Here is a 22,478-nt window from a genome sequence, read left to right on the forward strand (position 1 = left end):
GAGGTACTTAATATTAAGAGAGAATCTGGTCTACTTACTTATGAGTGTTGATTGCGTTTGCTCAAATATGTTATCCAGCACTCAAAATACAGCATATAATATTTTTTTACTATAGCAAAGGTCACATTTATATTCATATATCATTTAAAATCCTTCTAAAAAAATATACCTTGATTCCATATATTTTTGATAAGCACCGCTATTTGATTTTTTAACAAATTATGGCATACTTATGTTATATACATACATACAAACAAATATTGTTTATTTTTGTTTTAATTCAACTGTTTTTTTTATTGAAACCGGTAAATAATATAAAATTTCGATACATATAAATTGTATTTAGTCACACATTGAGAAGCTTTAGAATTGTATAGAACAATTATTTTTCTCGTCAGCAATAACCTTTCCGTCTAAGTGGATTTATTACTATAAGGTAAAGTCAAAGTCAGTAGTTTACCAAATATGTTCTATAATTTTTTGTGATACACTTTCTCACTGCAAGTAGTTCATTTAAGTAATTTTATTTTAAGATAGCAGAGGATCTATTTTTTTATAAGTGCTTTTATGTTTATATAATATTACAGTTTACAAAAACTAGTATAATTTTGTGTTGTTATAGAGTTATTGATGATCTATCTATTTGAAAAAAATGTTTATTAACACCGTACATTTTAATCCTACCAATAATCAGTTGGTATTAACTTTTAAAATTCCTGTCAACTCACCTGTCTCAAGACGTTATCATCTGATTTAATGATTAATGTTACTCTTACGAAGATTTAATGCATTTTTCAATAGTAGAGGCGCCATGAGGTCGAAGATGCAATTAAAATTTTTATCTCCATCATCTCACGCGAGGCTAGTTAATTGTGATATATCATCGTATTCATGAACAAATCTAATCTCATGATTTTATTGCTCTCGAGCAGTTCATAATTAACCGCATTGCTAAAGTGTAATTTTAATAAAAATCTGCCACCTCATAATGGATTGACGATCCTTTAACTACACATTATGATAATATCTCTCTAGCTTGTTTGTCGATTGTCGTAAATCAAAAAGGAAACTTTAGTGTCCCATAAAAAATGGCATCGTTATCGCCATTAAAAGTGGCGATATAAAAGCGCCAAACTGCCGTTTGCAATTTGCAAAAGTGTCGTCGTAGCATCATTGCTAATGTTGTATAGCAATAAAAATGATACAAACGACTATTCGAATAATGAAGAGGCAAGGTCGGCCCATTAGGGCTAGCTCTATCATAATTAGGTTTAATTGAATAGAAACAGCAGTGAGATGGATGGTTAAATAAGAGTAATGATACGCGAGACCTTGAGATCGATTGATAGGTGCTTATCTAGAATAAGTCATAGTAAATAATAATTTATTTAAAAAAATAAATCAATCATTTTCAGTACTCTTTGTATAGAAATCTGAATCAAAATTATTTATAATAAAATTTGTGTGGCTTTTAATTTATTTTATTTTTATTTTTTATTATTTTAATAGACTTTTGTACCAAAATCTTAAATATTCAAATTCAAAAGAAGTTCCTATGGCATTTTATAGGGCACAGAAAGTGCATGAATAGCTCTTTAATATTTTTTAACGTATTAGTGTTTTGCGTCCTTTGTAAACGCCCACTCGTACACTTTCTGGAGTAACAGACATACATCACCATACTGCATTTTCTATCTGTGATGAATTAACATGGGTCTGTAACACTGTCAATATTCGTCTTACTGAAGAAATATTAACATGCAGTTCTATGCCGTATAAGCTAGTTACACTGTTTGGGTTTGAACAAAAAATGTACGTTTCACAACTATTTCGGTGAATGTGAATTTTTCAGTTATATATTATAAATTTGTGGTCCTCCAAATGAGTAACCATTTTTGTTATAATCAAAATGAAATACTAATCCGATCAATGTGATTATATTATATCTGAATTAAGGCAACATAAAGAGTCCCCAAAAATATTTATACTTTCACATATATTTTTTATCAAAAAATAAAGTAAATTTTCGCTAAAATATGATCGATAGGGTTTAAATTTCAAAGTTAAATTTGTTGCACGTTTCATTTAAATGCAAATTTTAAGCTCCTCGTTCTTGTGGCGCTTATAGTACGTCTGATTGATCGTCGATTTTATTTTTTTGAAACCAACAAAAAGGGCGTTCCTCAAATGTCTGATAAACACTGAAACTGAATTCTGCCATGTAACCCACCATTATACCTCTCATAATTACTATTCATTATGTTATAATACCTAAGGCATAACATTTTCATTCAATTTTGACTCGTAAGTAATTAAATCCGTCAAATTCAGCTCTATCAACTATTTAATAATTTATTATTGCGTTGTTATTTTTTTTGTAGTTCACTCAATTAACCTTTTAGGATTTATCACATCTGAATTTTATTATAACGCTTTTGCTCTGAACCGCTCGAGCCGATGAGAGATTTTGTATTAATTAATAAAATTTCAATTGATTTGCATTAATTAATAATATTTTAATTTTATGCTAATATTATTTTATTGAACGCAAAAACACCATGTGATTATTTTTAGACTCGCCAATTTTGCTTTTATAATATTATATTTTATAAGCCATTTGGTATAATTCTAACGAATATGTTAAATAACACTTCCTTATTAACTGTGCGATTATGCAATTTGAATGCATTATTTCGCTGATTATGTAGATAGTATAAATAGCACTTTAGTTTATTATTTCAACTATTCAGGGTTGTAAAAGAACCTTTTAACAAGTTTATATTTTGCATGACTAATTCTTAATTAATATTTTATTTTAATTATTTATGGTAAATATTCCGCTGTAACAGACAGGTGTTCGCTTAATGCGTTGCAAGTGAAACACTCGACTAAAATCAATGTCTGTAAATCAGTGATATTTATTTTATTAATTATAAAATATTATTAGAGCTTACAATCAATAGACGTAAACAGAAACTGTGTTGCTAATCCACTTAAGCCTGCCCACATTTTAATAAACATATTTTACAGTTTATGATCGAAATTCTCGATAATCATATTTTTTATGAATCGAAACGACATTCACACATTCTCATGATACAGGAAACTATGAAGTCGGAAATTAAGTCAGGTCAAATATAGTCAAATATGATTCGATACAAATATATTTGAATCAACAATCTTAAGGAAATTTAGATTTTTGTCTCTCTCCTTACAGTTTTAAATGCCGATATCTTATCTCAAATTTAAAGCATAGCTAAAGGAACAAAAAAATTGTATACTTACTAATATATACAAAAATATAAGAGTAACTACATACATCACACATATTAAAAAGCCGACAAGATAAAATGTATTTCCTTAAATTAAGGCAAAATTTTATTTCAATATATATTTCACATAGATTTTGACTTTTAATTTCTAAGCATAATTTGAATTATTACATATTTATTTATTACAATTCTTTTGCTGTCAAATTTTAATTGAGCTGTGCCCTTTTTCTTATCTTATCTGATTATCTGTTTTTGTGATGTTATTGTCAGATTTTTATAGCATTTTTTTAATTGTTTCGCAGCTGTGCTTTAAATATTCACTTTCCTATTGCATTTGCTTACATACAGTCTCTATTTTGTTAAATATTTTTTTTATATTATTACACCGTTAGACCAATGCGTTACAATGGTGTCAACACAGTCAATAACTACTGAGTATGTAGTGAGACATAAGACTAATATTAAAGTCTGTAAATCGGTGATTTGTGTTACTAATTAATTAAAAACTCGTTTTATGCAAAGGCTGGATAAGTGAGTGTCGCATGATTCGACAGACGGACAGTCGATAAACTAATTTATAAATACACAATTATAATGATTTTTCACTCAAAATAAATTTTAGACGAATTGCCATTACATTTTCTAATGAAAAAATACAGATATATTTTTCACATATTATGTATTATACATATAACAAGTAATCAACGGTTTCATTCTCATTATATTAATGCTATGACCTGATTTTGTATTGGCTGATATAATTACTCAAAAACAGAGGTTTTCAAGGAATTCAATTCTATGAATTAGTATCATATTTTATGAATAATATAAACGATTCATGAAATACTGCCATTTACAATTTTTCGTTAAAAGCGTTTACCGTTACATTTATAAATTTCCCTTCTACATATTTTAATATTTACTTTATACATGAAAAAGAAATATTTTTTTGTGTAATAATAATTTTCTTCATATAAAAATCCATTTACAATATAAAATGAAGCTTATGTTAAAACAATACATTTTTATATTATTTAACATTGCTCTTTTTTAATTATATATTAAAGAGGTGATTTTTTAAACTATCTTTGAACTCTCTAACCAAAACTTGACGTTAATCCTTTATTGAACAAATTATTCGTTTACAGTTAACTTGATACGATTGAATTTTATATATAAACCATAAATTAAGTAGAAAGAAACATATGTTTTCAGTATAGATATGAGGAAACTCAAAACAAGAATTTATATAAAATGATACAGAACAGTATATATTAATAGAGAAACTAAATATATATCATTTTAACTTTGCGACTCTTACACGTGTGACGTTTGTGAATATTTAGTGAAAAGGGTGAAGCGCAAATACTTTGGAAGAGTTTCATCTAAAGTATGTCCTTATGTATTTATGTATATGTTATATGTGGTTCTAATAACTTATTTAATTATTAAATACAATTAAGTATAGATACTGTCATTCCTTAAAATTCGTCGATGTCATTCAACGACGCTTTTTAAAATGGTTGTATTTTTTTAAATCAATTCACTGGTTAAATGTGAACCATGAAAATCAACGCAGAAAGTTTGAAAGTTAATCTTAGTATTTTTCTACTATTTACATAATCGTTAAAATGTTATTTACGACGGTTCATATCCATAATATTTTTATACCCGTGCTAATTTTAATTACCTCACACTACAAAATTTAATAATTATGAGATTGAAAAAATAGCATTAGTAGGTGCGATTTTTAGCACATTATGCGACAAATTATTTTATGCTTAATAAAACAATAATTCACACTCAGTGGTTCTTGTTATTTTTGATTATGAGAAAATATTTAGAGCACCAAAATCACTATAGTAATCAAACTAATGATATAAATATGCATACATATAACAGTTATTTTTATAAAAAATATTTTTCATACATCATGCATTTGTGTATTTACAAAACATTTAAAGAAGTATTTGTTCGAATGTAACATAAATAATCGATATACTGAAACATACGTAAATAGACCAGTGACTAATACCTGTAAAACTGATCATCATAGATTAGATTTTCTTAGATTTTCCTTATCCTTTTTTTTAATATAATGATTAGTAATTAAAACAAATTAAACTAGGTTGAACATAGTGTACATCAATAAATTGTTAGCTTAAATAAAATGTATATAATTAATAAGAAAAAATGTTACTTTTTTTAAATACGTTTACTTCAATAATATAAATAATTTTACATACATACTTAATATTATATATATATAATATACATACATGTTACTGGTTTATAAACATATTTATGTTTAAAATTCGTTATTAGTTAAATTCAATAAAAGATCAGAATATAAAACAAAATGACTTTAAGGAATAAAAAATACAAAACCCTTTACAATTTAAGCAAAAAAATTTAATGATAATTTGAATACATTTCATTAGAGAACTAAAATTATTAATATGTTGTCTTTAGCCTCTAAAGAAATATCCTTAAAACCTCTAAATTCTATAATCGTCATAATCATGTTACACACAACATTTACAACTTTCTCGAACGGATTTATATAAACTATTAAATATTTGTACACGTGTTGTTTTTCTATCGTACTTTTTTTAATGTTTTGACAAAGTGTGTTTTTTATGAAAATAATTATAAACATAAATTTATAACTATCGCTCGGGAAATTTTTTTGTTAGAACAACAAGTTAACTGCATATTATTTTAATTAAAAATAAATTCGCATGACTACAGCGAATTCATTTTTATACATGTGTTACAAACTAATTAAATTGTATGTAATTAATATTTTACACATGCTGCTCATTAATAAATAATTATCAATAATACACGTGTATCGTATTAAATATTTAGTATAAATATAAAGCGATTAAAATAAATAAAGGTCATTAACGAGTCGTCAGAATATATTATAATACAGTTATCGTCTGTTATCTTTACTGGTCCTGCTCATAATCTGCGCTCATTGGAGTTACCGCGCAAAAGTGGTGACTCCAACGTGATCTGAACACGCAACCTTCTGATATTCTTTACGTTTTTCACAATATTTTTAAAGGCCTAAATTCTATATTTGTAACCCTTGAAAAAGCGTGAACGGGCTGATCGCAAAATTTCACTAGTAATTTTAGCGGTTATTCGATCTTCATTGCCAGCCATAGAGATTCCGCTTTGTAGTTTGTTTTCAACACAAAGATCTACCGATTGCTTAAATTATTTTTGGTATTGGTGAACATGCAATACATTTCTATAAAAAAAACAACTGTGATTTTTGAAACATATCTAAATGCATTTAAAATATACGTAAATTCGCTGTTTTATAATGTTTATGTAAAAAAATATTTTTTGATAAATAGACATTCAAAGTTCGGTAGGTTAAAAAATATTTTATTTAGCATCCTAATTTTTATAATTTCGCGGAACACTTTAGAATCACTGCTTTAACCACTAAATGGTTGCCACGTTTCAACTTCATAACAATCAAAGGTGCGAAGAGTTCACTCAGATTTTATTTCGTAGTGAACAAATTATTTGGGATTGCGACCTCGCGTCATTTATCTTCTAATGTGAATCTGGAGCTTAGACGTAAGATTCGTTAGGTAAAACGTATGTAGCATGTAGGTATTATACAACAAATGTACACACGTGTAAGTATGACACTATTTTATTGAGGTGGATTTACTCGAACGTACGTGTAATTTATTCGAATGCGTTTAGAATTATAGTTACACACAAACGTAAATACTGGGTCGGTACTTTACAGACAAGTATTGCTAATTAACCTCGGCACTATTTTTGTAATTATTGTTTTCTTGTGTATCTAATAGCGTATAATTTGTTGATTTCTTAATCGATATTTTATATATTTTTTCTTTTAACCAATATTTTATTTGGTATATACTTGAATAAATTTATTTCGATTAACTTCAATCATCACCGTTCTTTCAAAACATTTTCATGTAGCCATAAATCAAACGGACTTGCAAAATACATTTTCTACGACGTTAGATATAATGAAATAAATAATAAAAAAGACACACGGTCGTTGTTGATTGTCATCAGTTGCAGTAACTGCATTCCTGCGACTGCAGTTAATAGCCAACGAGGTGCAACTCCACCACTGGAATTGCTGCAATTCCGATCGGTGCAGGGATTCTCAAAGCTGTCAAACTAAAAACGATACCCATCGTTTCAACATGTCGGTGTTGCTCAAAGCTAACATATTGTGTACATAATACATCTTACGTGTATATAAATTACTTTGAGCTTTAAGATTAATTAAATTTTAGTGAATAACTAATTTATCTATCTAATATAAATGTTTATATTTCTATAAAAATACAGACTGTGATGTTATCTAAGCATCTCATAAAACTATCTACAATAAATATCTTTAAGCTTTAGGTCATCTCACATAACTACGGAACACGCTCTTCAATGATAAAAAAATAAAAATTTTATTTATTTTATTTTGAAAAATAAATATTAAATATCATGAGGTTTACTATTTTTAATTATACCTAAAGGTTTTAATTTAATTAAAAAACATAACCATTTAATTAAATAAAACCATGCTCTATTGCCTCGAAGCAATTAGTATATAAGAAATTTAAACACACAATTAGCTTTAACCGCAAACGCCCAGGAAGGCTTTTACTTAAACAATTACGTACAATTGGATCTGTTAAATTTAATTGTTTACTATTTAAAAGCGATTTCAAGTTCAACATGTACCATTTAACGAAATCGAATTTATTAAAAATAATAATTTACCAATAAATGAAATCGTTAACGTATCTGAAACGAGCTTAACTTGACATATCCATACGCGGAGAATAGAAACTCATTCGCTGTATAAAATCAACTTTTAACAGTCGCAGTTAGTTAATTCGACATAACGCACACTCGACTCAGTTAAGTACAGTTTTATTTTTCAAGTTTATTGCACTAGACATGAATTCGTGCTTAAAAGGCGCTTTCATCGTTGTTATTCTTTGCGTTTAATTCTTTCGTATGACTTGCAAAGTAAACTCTTTGATTGTGTTTATTTGCCAACGCATGAACGTGAATACTAGAGTGTGTAGGAATTATTGTAAATGTTATTTCTACGATTGTTATGATTTGCGGAGAAACGAGGTCAAGATGTGTGTACCCAAGTGCTTTCATAGTATGAAAAATAAATCGTTGTGTGAATTGATTGGCGCAAAGCGAGACGGTGCAAAGTGTTTTGATTTGACTGGGAAATGTGGGCGCTTAAAAGTGGCCCGCATCGTTTGAAAGTTTAACATAGGGGTTAACTTAAACTTTGACAATTTATATTATGAATCATTTAAAATTAGTGCTACCTGTAAAATATAAAGGAGCAAATAACACTATACTAGCTTCAGAAATAACAGTTAATATTTATACGTAAGAAAGAAATGAAAATATTTAGTTCAAAGTATTTATAATTAAAATGTTTTATTATCAGATGCAAATATAAAATAGGGTATATTGTATTTTAAAATAACACGATATGCTAAAAAAATAAAATAATTCTTACTACTACTATTCTCTTTATCAAATTTTTATTAATACAGATGAGAGAATTATTTGAGCTGGTCTCTTTGGTCTCTGGGTTCTCGTGGTTCAAGTGCTGCTCTCCAAGTGAATATAAACAATTGCTATGTTTTCTTCGAAATGCTAATTTGTGTTAATGGGTGCATTGTTGAACCATGCCTTTAACACTTTAAGGATTATCGCCGTACATGTACGGTGGTCGATCTGTTACTGTTTTGGGGTACCTTCGATAGGGATATATTTACATATATAATTAAATAAATAAAAAATATGATAAATTTTATTAAAATTAAATTAGCTTTATTATAAATATTTTTTATAGAAAATAATACGAATAAATTAAATAGTACGAAATAAATGAATATCACAAAAAATATTTTATATTAATTATATAAAAAATATTGAGAGCCTCTGAATCGATATAAAAAAAATCACAAAAGCCAAATAATAGATATAATAAAAAATGTGTAAAATAAATTAACAAAATTTGATAATAGAAAAGTGTTAAAATAAATTATTAAAACGTACTAATACAAAAAAATAATAAAATAAAACTTTGAGAATCACTGTTTTTTTTTATATAAATCACTATAAATGCAATACAAAATATTAATAAATTTACTGTGGTTATTTTTGGAATTTTTATTAAGTTAAGTTAGGTTTTGTTAATTCGTTTAAGTAAGGTTTTGCTTTGAACAAAAAATGAATTGTTACAGTTAATGTGATTTTTAAGTAAATTTATATTTTCACTAGTATAAATATATTTTTTTAATGCATTTTCACTGCTTGTTTGATTTTGGCTTTAACAGATGATGTGTCGCCCTACACTATTTTTTTAAAACGAAATTCGCTGGTGGTGATTTATCAAGTTACGACTATAATCATCGTTGTTTTTTTACACGCTACACGCCCATTAAATACCCGCCAGAGCAGCATATAATTTCACTAGCACCTGTCAGATAAATTATATATTTTTACTCGTAAGAATTTGTATTTATTGGTAAAAATGTATTCCAATATGATTTTACTGAAATACAAGTGAAAATGTATTTTCACTAGTAATATTATATATATTCACTGTCACATATATTTATAATAAAAAAAATATTGTACACAGTAAAACCCAATATGTTTGCTAAAAAAGTTTTGCGAATATTTTCTATACATATTATATATGTATTTATTTTATTTTTTTATTTATAAATATATTTTCACTGTAACATATATACCAGTGCTACCCAACTGGCGGCCCGCGAACCAATTTATGTTTTTAATATGAAATTTAAAAAAATAAGCTAAAAAAAGATCGCCTCAAATATTTTTTTAGTTCCCAACATCAAAATATATTTTATCCCCCGAAATATTTACAAAACAAAAAAATGGCCAATGGACTAGAGAATTTGGACAGTGCTCATTTATATAATATTAAATAATTATTAAAAAGCATGAAATACGTTACCCCAAATTTCTCTAGCAAAATTTATTGTTGTGATTAGAAATCTCAATTTTTATTTATTTATTAAATATTTCGTTTGTAACCTGACAGGCGTAAGCCCAATATGTTACAACGGGCAAATATGTAGCAATACTAACCATTAGACTAAAAGTCTGGGTATCGGTGACATCAATATTATTAATTATTATTATGTGCTAAACAATTAATAATAAATAGATGTTACTGTAGCTGGGGCCGTTTTTTAAATAATAGTGCATTTTTATAAATAAAAATTTGAGTGCTAGTTTTTTTTTATTTAAGTGGGGCTCGAACCCGCAACCTCAAAGTTACTAGTGTGAGACGTTACGGACTACGCTATTCCGTCCTTAAAATAGAAAAAAAACTACCCGTTCTTTTATGTATATTGAATATAAAAATATGTATTTTTAATGTTTATAAATGAACATAATTGATTTATACCCATAAGTCGTGCTACTGCTAAAATCAAAGTACATAATACTTAATATAGAAATTAATAATAATACTTTATGAATCATAAAATCAAAAGTCAATTGAAAAAATATAACTGCACATGTGCTATAAAATTCAACATCACCGATATACGCAATATTTAATTTTAAATTAAAAATAATGAGTCTTATACACGTTTTGCTAATTTTTTATGGTTATAAACACATGAAGTAAACTTGCGCTTAGAGCACACATTAATATGAAACGCTAAACTTTGAATGATCATTAATTTTATTAATATAAATACACATACTTTCTTTGATCTTCCGTGCGTATTTCCAGATCCCAAGTGAACTTTCTATGTATCTACATATATGATATTTATAATAAATATAAATGTATGTACAGTAGTTACATTTCTGTTACTCAGCGTAATTTTTGCACATTTTACTTATATATACAAACTGATATTTTAGAAAAGAATGATTTATTTATGCAATAAGATTGTTTTTAAGCCACACCTACACGTAGAAGCTTTAAATACATAAGCTTATTTTATTTATATTAAAATATTAAATTTATTAATAATCTTAAATAACACAAAAAAAATCAAGTCAGTCGTCTTAAATCTAACGCTCTATTTTTTTTAAATACATACCAGATTCTTGATTAGTGTGTAAGCAAAAAAAATATTTTAACATAAATCAAACCCTCTTCATAATTAGTTCCTTCTGAGAGATACGACCGTGCAAATTTTATAATTTTCCTGGGTCCTGAGTGCTTTTGACAGGCTCTCGAATTTCGAAGCGATAAATCTACAGTCGCCCACATCGGCCACAATGTGACGATTGTAAATTGTGCGAAGAATTTTCGGACACAAACTAAAATAATAACAGGCACGCGAGTTTATATTCTGGTCCATTTGAGATTGAGCTGTCCAGCGCATCCGGGCGACTCGACCGGTGGAGTGACCGACCAGAGGTCCGCGTTTTAATTCCTACCATTAATCATCTCTCGGGGAGAAGAAACGCGTATGGAAATTTCGAAATTGAAACGAGCTAGTGCCGGCGCTCAACCCTCGAATCGCCTCATGGGGTCTGAAGGACCTCAAACGGGAGAGATAATTTATATGCGCAGGCTTTGGAGACTTGTTACAAAGTATTTTTGTGTTTTTGGATAATATATCAAATGGATTACGTTCAAAAGTAAAATATCTGTTTCTTGTAACTAGGTTATAGACAACTTACTTTGTAAAATATATTGTATCATATAAAATTAATTTCAGTTAGTTAAAGATCGAGAGCAATTGAAAAAAATGTAAATACATTATTTAATAAATTAGGTCTTAAAACAAGAATTGCTTCTAATGCTTTTGTTTATGTATACATATTATATATATATATATATATATATATATATATATATATATATATATATATATATATATATATATATATATATATATATATATATATACATATTACCAAATTAAAACACATGGCGCACGACGAACATTTAAAAAAATATTGATCGGGGTGGAATAGATTAAAAAGGAGTCGGAGTCGTTCGATTTTTTACGACTCCGACTCCACAGTCGTTTAAAAAGAGAGCAGGTGCAAAACTTATATGACGTTGGAGTATAAAAAAATCGTTCCTATAATAAATAGAAAATTATATTAATGCATTCTAAAACAGTGCTTTTTAAACTTTTTAATATTTTAAAAGCTGCAGCTCACAAAACAAGGATGTGATGCATAATTACATATTTTATCAAGTATATTAAAGTACGATTTAATAATTGTAGTATTTATTCGTAAGGTTTGCTATAAAGTCTCGGTTTAAAAGACACGATTTGTGAATATTTTTATAGCATGTGAAAAGTAATTATTAGATTTTTTTTCTGGAACAAGTATCACCAAAATTGTTTCCGTAAAAAGGCTGTATTAGTGGGTACCGCATAAATTTATAAGCGATTAAAAGCTTTGATTGGTTGTTTATCTTTCATGGCACTTATCGATAAATTGAATCATTACTTAAGACAAAAAGTGGACTTTGTATTGCATGAATTTATTGTAAATCTTACGTTACATGACAGGCGTTAAAACAATGCGTTACAACAGATTAAACGCAATCAACATCTACTAACTAAATAGTGAGGTACTAGACTGAAATTTTAATAATTTAAACTAATATTACAGTTTTTAATAAATAAATGACACTTTGCAAGACCTAGCAATATGTATAGTTGAGATTAGGATTAAAAAATCATCGATTGAACGAGAATATATAGCGCACAGCTACACAATGGCTTAACTATTTTATTTAAAGCATTAAATTAAAAAAATAGAACGAACAAAAAATAATACTTGAAAGCAAAAAAAAATTGAGGGTCCGGTATTCACACACTCTCTAGCTTCGGTACCTCACGTCAGTGAATGACTGACAACTAGTAATAATATAATAATATCACGATATAAAATTAAAAACTAAAAGTTTTTTTGAGCTAAACATGTAATATGATCATTTAGTTGTACTTATCGCTATTATTTAGGTTTGTAATATATTTGTAAAAAATTTTTTTTTTTGATCAGCACGAAAAGCAGTGGTATAATCGGTTATAAATACCTAAAAGACCTAGAGTTCATATAGCATATGACATTATTTAATTTTTATTGTGTATAATTTCTATCGATCATCACAGATTATGTTTTTATAGATTTTCCTAATCTCACTGATGAATATCGCGATGATTAATTAAGATCGAGTTAGGTCGTGCACATTATTATATTTAAGCTCATAGAGAATATCATATATGTATGTGCAAAAACCCTGAATATAAAGATGTATCACTTAAGTGAGTGTCTTGAAAAAATAGGTAAAGTTCTACATTTGATATGTATGATATAGTGAAACAATTGTATGCTATAGTATAACTATGTACACTTAACTTATTCTCTCTGCATTAAATGTGTTTATATTATTTTCATTAAATTATTTCAGTGCTTGTTTGAGAAGCATTGTTCCAAATGTTAGAAATAGATCTAAAATTAAGTTGATAGTTATTATATATTTTATTTTATTTTATTAATCGGGGGTTTTTTTGAACCTCGAGACTAAGAGTGTCAGAAAAAATTGAGGTCGGTATGTATTAAGCCAGAAAAATTCCAAAAATAAAATTAATTCTCTTTCATGCAGAACGAGTTGCCAGACCCGCCCCTGTCTAGAGCGCCAATATTATTTATCCGGCCCTTGTCAAATTTTTTCACCATGCATCAATCAAACCTCATCTTTTTTTAGATTTCAAACCGAGGATTTACAAAAAATAAACATATATTTGTCATTTTACTTCAATAACGTTTATTTATTTATTGATTTCAGGTGAACTACGTGAAAATGAAGAAGTTGAAAAGAAGCTAATTGGCTGAAGAAATCGGATTAAAACTGTGATAGTGTGCTCTTCTCGATTTTGTGTTCTCTTACTAATGTTGTGTTTTTGTGTCAGTAATTGTTGATAAATTCGTGGCGAAGAAAAACAAATCTGATCATGTGGTCGACAAGGACAGTGCTCGCAGTTCTTTTGAATCTGTTGGTGTTTCAAGCCTTTCTGTCTTGGTGTAACGCTCGGCTCGTTTGGGATGAAAACGAGATCGTCCCTAGGATGTCGATAGAGACAAACGACATACCTAGGACTTTTGCAGGTTCACAAGGGATTGAAGAAAAATATTTTGGTGAGTCAATATTTTTATTTTACTATCACGATTGAATATAAATTGGAAATTCATTTTCATAGTCTCCGTAAATATATAAACTCAAAAGCTTATTTTTTTAACGTTTGAAATGAAGCGTGAAAAGAGTTGATGTTTAGATGTTCTCATAACACAATCAGTGTATAAATTGTATTGTATCGAATATAAAAATAATAGCCTTCACATGTTTTGTTAATAAAAATGTAGGTTATGTAAATATGCACGAACATTAAAATATACAAAACAGCGATTCTCAATTTATTTTCGGAATTTTCGAAAAAAAATGTTAACGTTAAAATATTTTGATTTATGCAGTGGAATAAAAATGGTTCGATTTGCGGAAATTAGATTTACGAACTGAACTTCAGTTACGTAACTATTCCGTAAACGTGGGATAGATTTGATATATGGACTAGAAAAAGGCCCTTACATTTTTTATACTATATATAATATAGTTGATATTTATTTTTTTATATATTCAAAAAATATCATAGACTCTTTTCTCAATTTCAAACCCTTGAAAGATATGCACGCGAATATAGTCGCGGGATGCACAAACATACCTTTTGCAATGTATAAATTTAATATGAGTTGGCTATTTTCCAAATGCTCGCTTTTATACGATATCGGATATAAAAATTTAGATCCAGACAATCATCATCTGTACTGGCACGAGGAGAGAGAGAGAGGGAGAAGCATTTCAACACGGGTCATTGCCAATATGTGTTTTAATTTGAGCGTGTGCGATTTTTTCATTTTGTCACAAGAAAAAAAGTGTGAACAAGTGTACTCTTTAGCACGTTGCGCTATCTCTATGTATATGAGTATAGTATCTGTTCATTTTGGTTCACCTACTGTGGTTAATATTGTTATTACAGTCAATTTATTTGCATTTAATGAACCATACAAGTTATATGATTAAATAATAATCATTACAATATCTTTTATTATTGCAATATTTCATAGACGATAGTCTTTCTATATGTATTGAAAAGTTTAATGAATGAAATTTACTTATGTACGTGATAATGAAAGTCATTATGCAATGTTTAAAAAGCCTGATAAGAAAATACGTCATTAGAAGATAAAAATACGGTAGATGAGTAAGAGTTTATTACGTTAAAGATATAACGTGTATATTATATAACATTAACTTAAATAAATCAGTCATGCTTTTTTATTTATTGTTAAGTAATTTTATGTTCAAGAAAAAGTAAAAATAAAACTAATTTAAACAATCATAACCTTCTGCTATTTTTAATCAAGTTTATATAGAATATTTACTGAAACTAGTTATCCAATATTTACAGCAATAAGAAATAATTTATTATTACTGTATCTATTTTTGAATTATTTATTAATTATGGCCAAAACTAGGCGACACTTTGAGAATAATAATGTGGCGGTGGTTTATGGCAGCATATTCACTGGCAGATCGCGACGGGAAAAAGACGACCGGTGGTGCCTCATCCGCCAATCACTCACATAATCATACATTTAAATCAGTGTGTAACTAAACCATATATCAAATCTGCATCTAATTTCCACCCGTCACTCGGCAAATATATAACTAAAACTTTTCTGATATATTTAATTCAATAAATTCTGTGTCTATTAAAGATTTTTTTTATAAAACATTTTGTGAGTATTTAAATAAATAAAAATTATTGAGTCTTGTCCAAATACTTTAAAATTTTGAGCTTAAGATGTTAACTTTAGTATTTGTATAATAAATAATACACGAGGAGGTTAAAATCAAAATGTTTTTTGCTTACAAATTAATATAAAAAATATTTAAACATTATTTTTTATTCAAAAATCTAAAACATTCATCAAAGGATGCCGAAAAACATTTATTAAAAACACAAAGACAAATTCGTAAATATAAAAAAAATACAATTTATTCAATGTGTGGAATCAATAAAAACAATATTTTGACAATAGTTTTTAGTATAAACTCTAAAAAAATATTAATATAGAAATTTTTTACTTGACGTTTTACCAAAAATGTCTCAGACTAGTAATTCTGAGGTCGTAGGTTCGAGCCCCGGCAGCGACACTCGAATTTTTATTTTTAAAAAATGAGCTATTAATAAAAAAATCAGCCCCAGCTTCGGTGGCATTTATTAGTTATAAATTACACTATACATAATAATTTATAATTAATTATAAATATCACAGACTTTCATTCTATTGAATAATATTTATGCATGATACATTATATCAGATTGCCTTATTCAGTTGGTTTAGATTCACCTCGTGTAACGCATTGGGCTTACGCCTGTTAGGTTACAAAGAAAGATTTAATAAAAAATAAATATATATATATATATTTTTACAAATTTAAAAACAAAAAAAACAAACCATAATTATTTATTTTTTAATTATTCTCTTTATGTTTATTGATGTAAAAAAGCACTGATGGGTTAAAAAATGTTTGGATAAATAAATTTAAAAAATATATAAAATAATACTATATAACAGCTACAAACAATTTTAATTTATGTGCGTAATCATTATTAAAAATTGTACAACACTACAACACACAAAAATAAAACTGTAACGTGTTTCCTAAATGGAAAAAAAAACACCTTTGTGCATTAAGGAATAATTTGTAATATTAAGTTTTTTTTATTTTCTGTTTGTTATATATTAAATGTGTATTTAGTTAAAAAAATTTGATTCAATTAATTTATAAAAATAAATAATATAATATATTATAAGAAGCACTAAAAATTGTGCAATATTTAGAAAAACATAAAATGTGTTTTTTTCAAATATTATAACATAATTATTTACAAAATATATTTATATAGAAAGTTTAGATAAACTTTTTATTTAAAATAATATTATTGTTAAAATTGTATTGCAGCACATTAAACTTTAACCTCACGTCTCTTTCAGTCAAAGGCACTTAAAGCTTTGCATATGAAACTTGACTGAAATGTGTGAAAATCCTACATTTGAATAAAATCATGATTCATTTGCATCAGTTCACTTTAGAGAGATGAAAGATGCTGCGCACGAAGCGAAATTGCTCAATGCATTCCAAATATAGTAACTGCCTATTTAACGGACATAGATTGACAAGAGAAATTCTCCGTCAATACATTCAAAGCTAACAATGATAGTATCATTAGAGAAGCAATATTTTATTGAATCGTTCATATAACCTATATTTATAACATCATCTATCTTCGACTTTATTGAAGTATCATATAAGTCGGAAGAGATCTCCTTTGAGATTCTATCTTTAGTTGCGAATTAATATGTTCTAGCTGCAAAATCGATTTGTATCCGTCGTGAGTCACACACTTCTCAACCTATATAAATTGCTCCGAATATTATTAAAATTTTCTTATTCGCAACTCAATCATAATGATATATTGTTACCACTTACTGGAGAAGCGCTACACTATATAAAACGAGAGTCGAAAGCTTACCGAATTAGCTACAGCCATATGCGATTCGAGATGATTCGTTGTATCAATGAAATCGAATTTTGCACTTGACTAAAGTGCTTTAAGTTGAATTTGTGTAGTGTATATACATATGTACGTACATTTGTGTTTTTAACTAATACATTTTTATGGCATTCGATAACCACAAATTGTTCCGAAAGTAACATTGTATAAATACATGCATATTATGAAGGTTGTTTTATTGCGTTCGATAGCCCCAAATTATTTTATTGCTTCTGGTTCTAATATATGCATAGATCGTTAAATCTTTTAATATATATACATGTTAAAGTGATTGTTGATTGTATTTATTTACAGTACTTTTTATTGTGCACTACTTTTTGTGGGGAATATGGATATGGAAAAGCGTTTTAGTATATATTAAATGTAGCTTTTGTAAAGTTTTAGATGTTGAAAGAATGAAAGAAGATGAAATATGATTTAATTTATATCACTCAAAAGGCTTTTACACTTGTTCCATTGTGAAAACTTTCCATCATTATTTTCACGTCTATATTTTCGAAATCAAATATAAGACTAAGTATTTAAATAAAAGCAACGTATGTACATATATATGTATATATTAAAACATTAAAAGTAGTGAAAAATGCGAATTAAAATATAAAGTGCACGGAAAAAATGAGAAAACTCCTGATGATGCCAGGAACATCCTGGCGAAATATATCGAGACTAATTAAAAAAAGAAAATAACGCGAGCTAAAGCAATTTTTTTTAAATATATTATCGCGTAAAAAAATTAACAATTTTTGGAGCTAAACACTAAATCGATTGGCTATTAAATAACTTTCGCTCCCATTTATACAAACTTCCTGAAACGACCAGCATAAATCAGTACTGACCTGCTCACCACTCACTTGAGAATTCTGAATCTTAAAAAAATATATAATTACCAACAGATAGTATTGATATTTTCATCCCACTGTATATCGAATACTATGATAAGAAACCTTAATTAAAATATAAGCACACTTTGCTTTTTAGCGAAACATATCTTAATAAATATTTACACATATCACAAAACATATTTTAATTGTCGTTAAAATATGACTATTTGTATATTTATGATTTTTTTATTATAGAGAAGTAAACGTTTAATCAAAATATAATTACTATTTTATTATAACACATTATATACAATGTCCATAGCTAATTAAAACATTTTTTACATCATTTTAAACTAAAAGATATTAAGCGATAATTTCGGCACACATAAAACCATATTTCCCCTTAAATTTATTACTGACCGTTTTTAACTGCTCGTAAGACGCGATGGTCAAACGGATTCGAAAGATTACCAAATGTTTGGACAAACCGAGCCAGAAGGCGAGCTTTTCCGTAAACATTTTTTCTCTCTCTATCTCTCAATCTTGCAACATTTGCAATAAATATATATTTTATATATTCGCGATTAACAACATCATAGTAACACTTCCGAAAATAACTTGTTCCTTGGCTATTTTAAAACACTTCTCAGGCCGAACGATTTTTTTTGACTAACTCAAAACGCACCGCCAACTACATACGGTTTTATCTCAAACGTATTATATTTTTCATAGACTTTTATCTGAGCTTTCAAAGAGCATCAAACGTGATTCAATTTGTAACATATCGCCCTAGCTAAGGTATATATAAATAAATTTATAAGCCGCGAGTAAATATAAATTTTCTCATAAACAAGTAGCCGTAAACTGTTCGGTTAACGGCGTGATTTACAATCAGGTAATAACTAATCAGTCGGTTACTTTCTATGTGAACATTTTATTAGGAAATTGGTAAACGGGCAATTAACATTCCGCTGACATATTTTATGAATTATGCATTTAAATTGATTTATTAACTATTGGATTTTTGATACATAAATAACCGGACATTGTATACACAGCTAATTGAAATATATAATATAATAAATTGTCAATTAATTATTATTGAATAATTTTGCATATATAATACATAATATATTTGCAATATGATACGTATCAATTAGTGATAATATTATTAATTTATGGTCACATAATAATAATAAATTTGCTTGCCAACATTTATACTATGTTATTAAAACTTTAGACGATCATCAACAGGAAATGTGCTATTAATCAATAATAATAAATAATTAATCTATTTTAAACTGGCTCGTTACCTATGAAATAAATAAACGTTATATCTTAAAACACAAAAAATATTAATCTGAACCAAATCGTTTGAACAATTTCCGAACTCAAACATATTGAATTTATTGCTTTCGCCTAGTCGCTTTGGCAATAATCTGATGTAAATTGCAATTTGTTAGACGGCAAACCAAGAAACCGTTTGTTATTGCAATTTAACGATCAGTTTAAATTCGCTGATCGGCGGTGTTTACCGTCTGAGCAAAAGCGCGACGATAGCGTAAACAGCGGTGCCGAAACGTAACCGACAAATTCGAGTTATTATTTTAAACTATGTCGAACGATTGACGCATGAATAGCTTTATTGATTTCACACGTTCGAGATAAATAACTGTAAGTTTAATCATAAAGTTAACCGATGAAGTGTCACGATTTAATATTGAGTCATATGATGATTAAAGGCTTTGAAGTAATGTTATATTTTATGACTATATCACAGACTAATTAATGACATGGTTCATCGATTTTAAGCGCCAGTTGTTATTCATCAGTCCCTACAGTAAATTTTACCAAGAATTTAAAAAATGCTAGTAAGGGTACTATAGGATCAACGATTGACAATCATTATTGTCTCTCTGAATATTATCACGTATTGCAATCATAGTGTTTCAACAAAGTTATGCTATAACTAGCATACTATTGGCTACGCTTCAAACAAGATATGCGAAAATTCTAAAATTTATCTTAAAATATTCTAAAAAAAGTTTATTTTAATAAATGAAAATAATTTCTTAAGATAAAGTTCAATAGATGCAACCTTGTTTCATCGTTCAAGCAAATTTTTACTTCCTTATTTATTAAAAAAAAACTTTTAGGCTTTGACGCACAATTCTTTGTTAGAAACGTTTTTATTTCATTAATACTATTTTTTTAAATATATCTTAATACTGCTACAAAAAAATATATTATTTCGATTGCTCTAAGACAAAGCGCTATTGTATGAAATATGATCAAAAGCTTTTTCGCGGTATTTTTGCTTTATGATGTCAAGCAATATCATGTTGCAAATATATCATGTTACAATTCATTATATCAAATATTTTTGTTTTTAATGATTGATGCAATTGATCCAGTCTTTAGCTATTAGATATTTCACGAATGTCCCACTAAACATACAATGTGGCCTGTTTTTGAATGATGCTGGTTAACCGCCGTAGTTTTCGTCATATCGACATATAAAAATTTCAGTTAAATTTATTTTAAAATAGCTGTTAAAAAATCGTAATTTTATTACATAAAACTTTTTTTGTGGGTTTTTCATGACACGATTATTACCGTATTTAAAATAATATGGCCATGCAACTTATTTTTTAAATACAGTAGAACCCCCAATAACACGGTAAATTGAGGACGTGCTATTTGGGTGCCCGTTAGCGAGCTAAAGAGAGGATTTCTCACCATAATCGCCTTTTTTAGTATTTTCTAGCTCAAACTACACGCACCTAAATAGCGCATCTCCAATTTACCGTGTTACTGTAGATTTGTCAACTACATCTGTTAAGTTCATAAGCTGGTCTACACCTAATCTGCTATCTATTTTTTAAATGGCGATTATTTAAATAAAAAAATCATTATCCCGTTAAAAACATCTTAGTGAAAAACTGATATAAATTTAATTCAATTAATTTATATTGTCATTTATGTGAGATATAACGAAATTTGAGGAAACGATTACAGTCGTATTTTCAATGATACTGTCATGAAACTAATTTTAAAAATAGTACCTTGGCAAAATTTCTAATATAATACATTTTTTTTTAAATTGGCACTTCATTATAAAAATCGCCTTACAAAAAAATGTTTTTTTTTTGGTATTTGAGGGCACAATAACTGAATATTATTGTTATGAAATTTATCTTGGTTTATAAACTAGTCAAATCCGCTATCTGTTTTTTTCTAAATTGCGATCATTCAAAATATAAAAAAACTCGATTTAAAAAGTTTTAGTGAAAAACAGATTTGTTAAAAACAGTCAAATATTTTTTTTTAATTTATATGATTTATAACGAAATGTGAGAAAACGACAACTGCCGAATTTTAAATAATGTTTAAAAAAAAGTGCATCGTAAAAACTTCGGTAAAGTTTTGTGTGGAGTCCTATTCTTGAAACTCACGTTAAAATCTGTTACCAAATATGATCATTCATCAATAAGGATAAACTAGACAATGGGATCACACAAAAGCAAATGGGTCCCGCAACACGCAAGGATTCTCCGGTACATTGAAATGGTAACGGGAAACAATATATCACCGGTAGACAAAAAGCACCGTAAGGTCACAACATTTCCGTTGCACAATTCGACCTTGGAGATGTCCATCAAGCAAATGTGACT

At 27.7% G+C, this 22,478-nt stretch overlaps 1 protein-coding gene across 2 annotated transcripts in view; it reads left to right on the forward strand.

Annotated features, from left to right (window-relative positions):
• The window catches only part of AdamTS-B (ADAM metallopeptidase with thrombospondin type 1 motif B), a 140,844-nt gene that overhangs the window by 9,449 nt on the left and 108,917 nt on the right, over positions 1-22,478 (forward strand). For both annotated transcript variants that reach the window (XM_088200363.1, XM_088200371.1), the window contains exon 2: positions 14,131-14,480. In XM_088200363.1, coding sequence (XP_088056489.1) covers positions 14,297-14,480 — 184 coding nt within the window. In that variant the 5' untranslated portion in view covers positions 14,131-14,296. The remainder of the gene's footprint in view (positions 1-14,130; positions 14,481-22,478) is intronic.

The sequence above is a fragment of the Plectrocnemia conspersa genome, unplaced genomic scaffold (genome assembly GCF_051122295.1).
Source record: "Plectrocnemia conspersa isolate PC_06_02 unplaced genomic scaffold, ASM5112229v1 ptg000001l, whole genome shotgun sequence".
NCBI lineage: Eukaryota > Metazoa > Arthropoda > Insecta > Trichoptera > Polycentropodidae > Plectrocnemia > Plectrocnemia conspersa.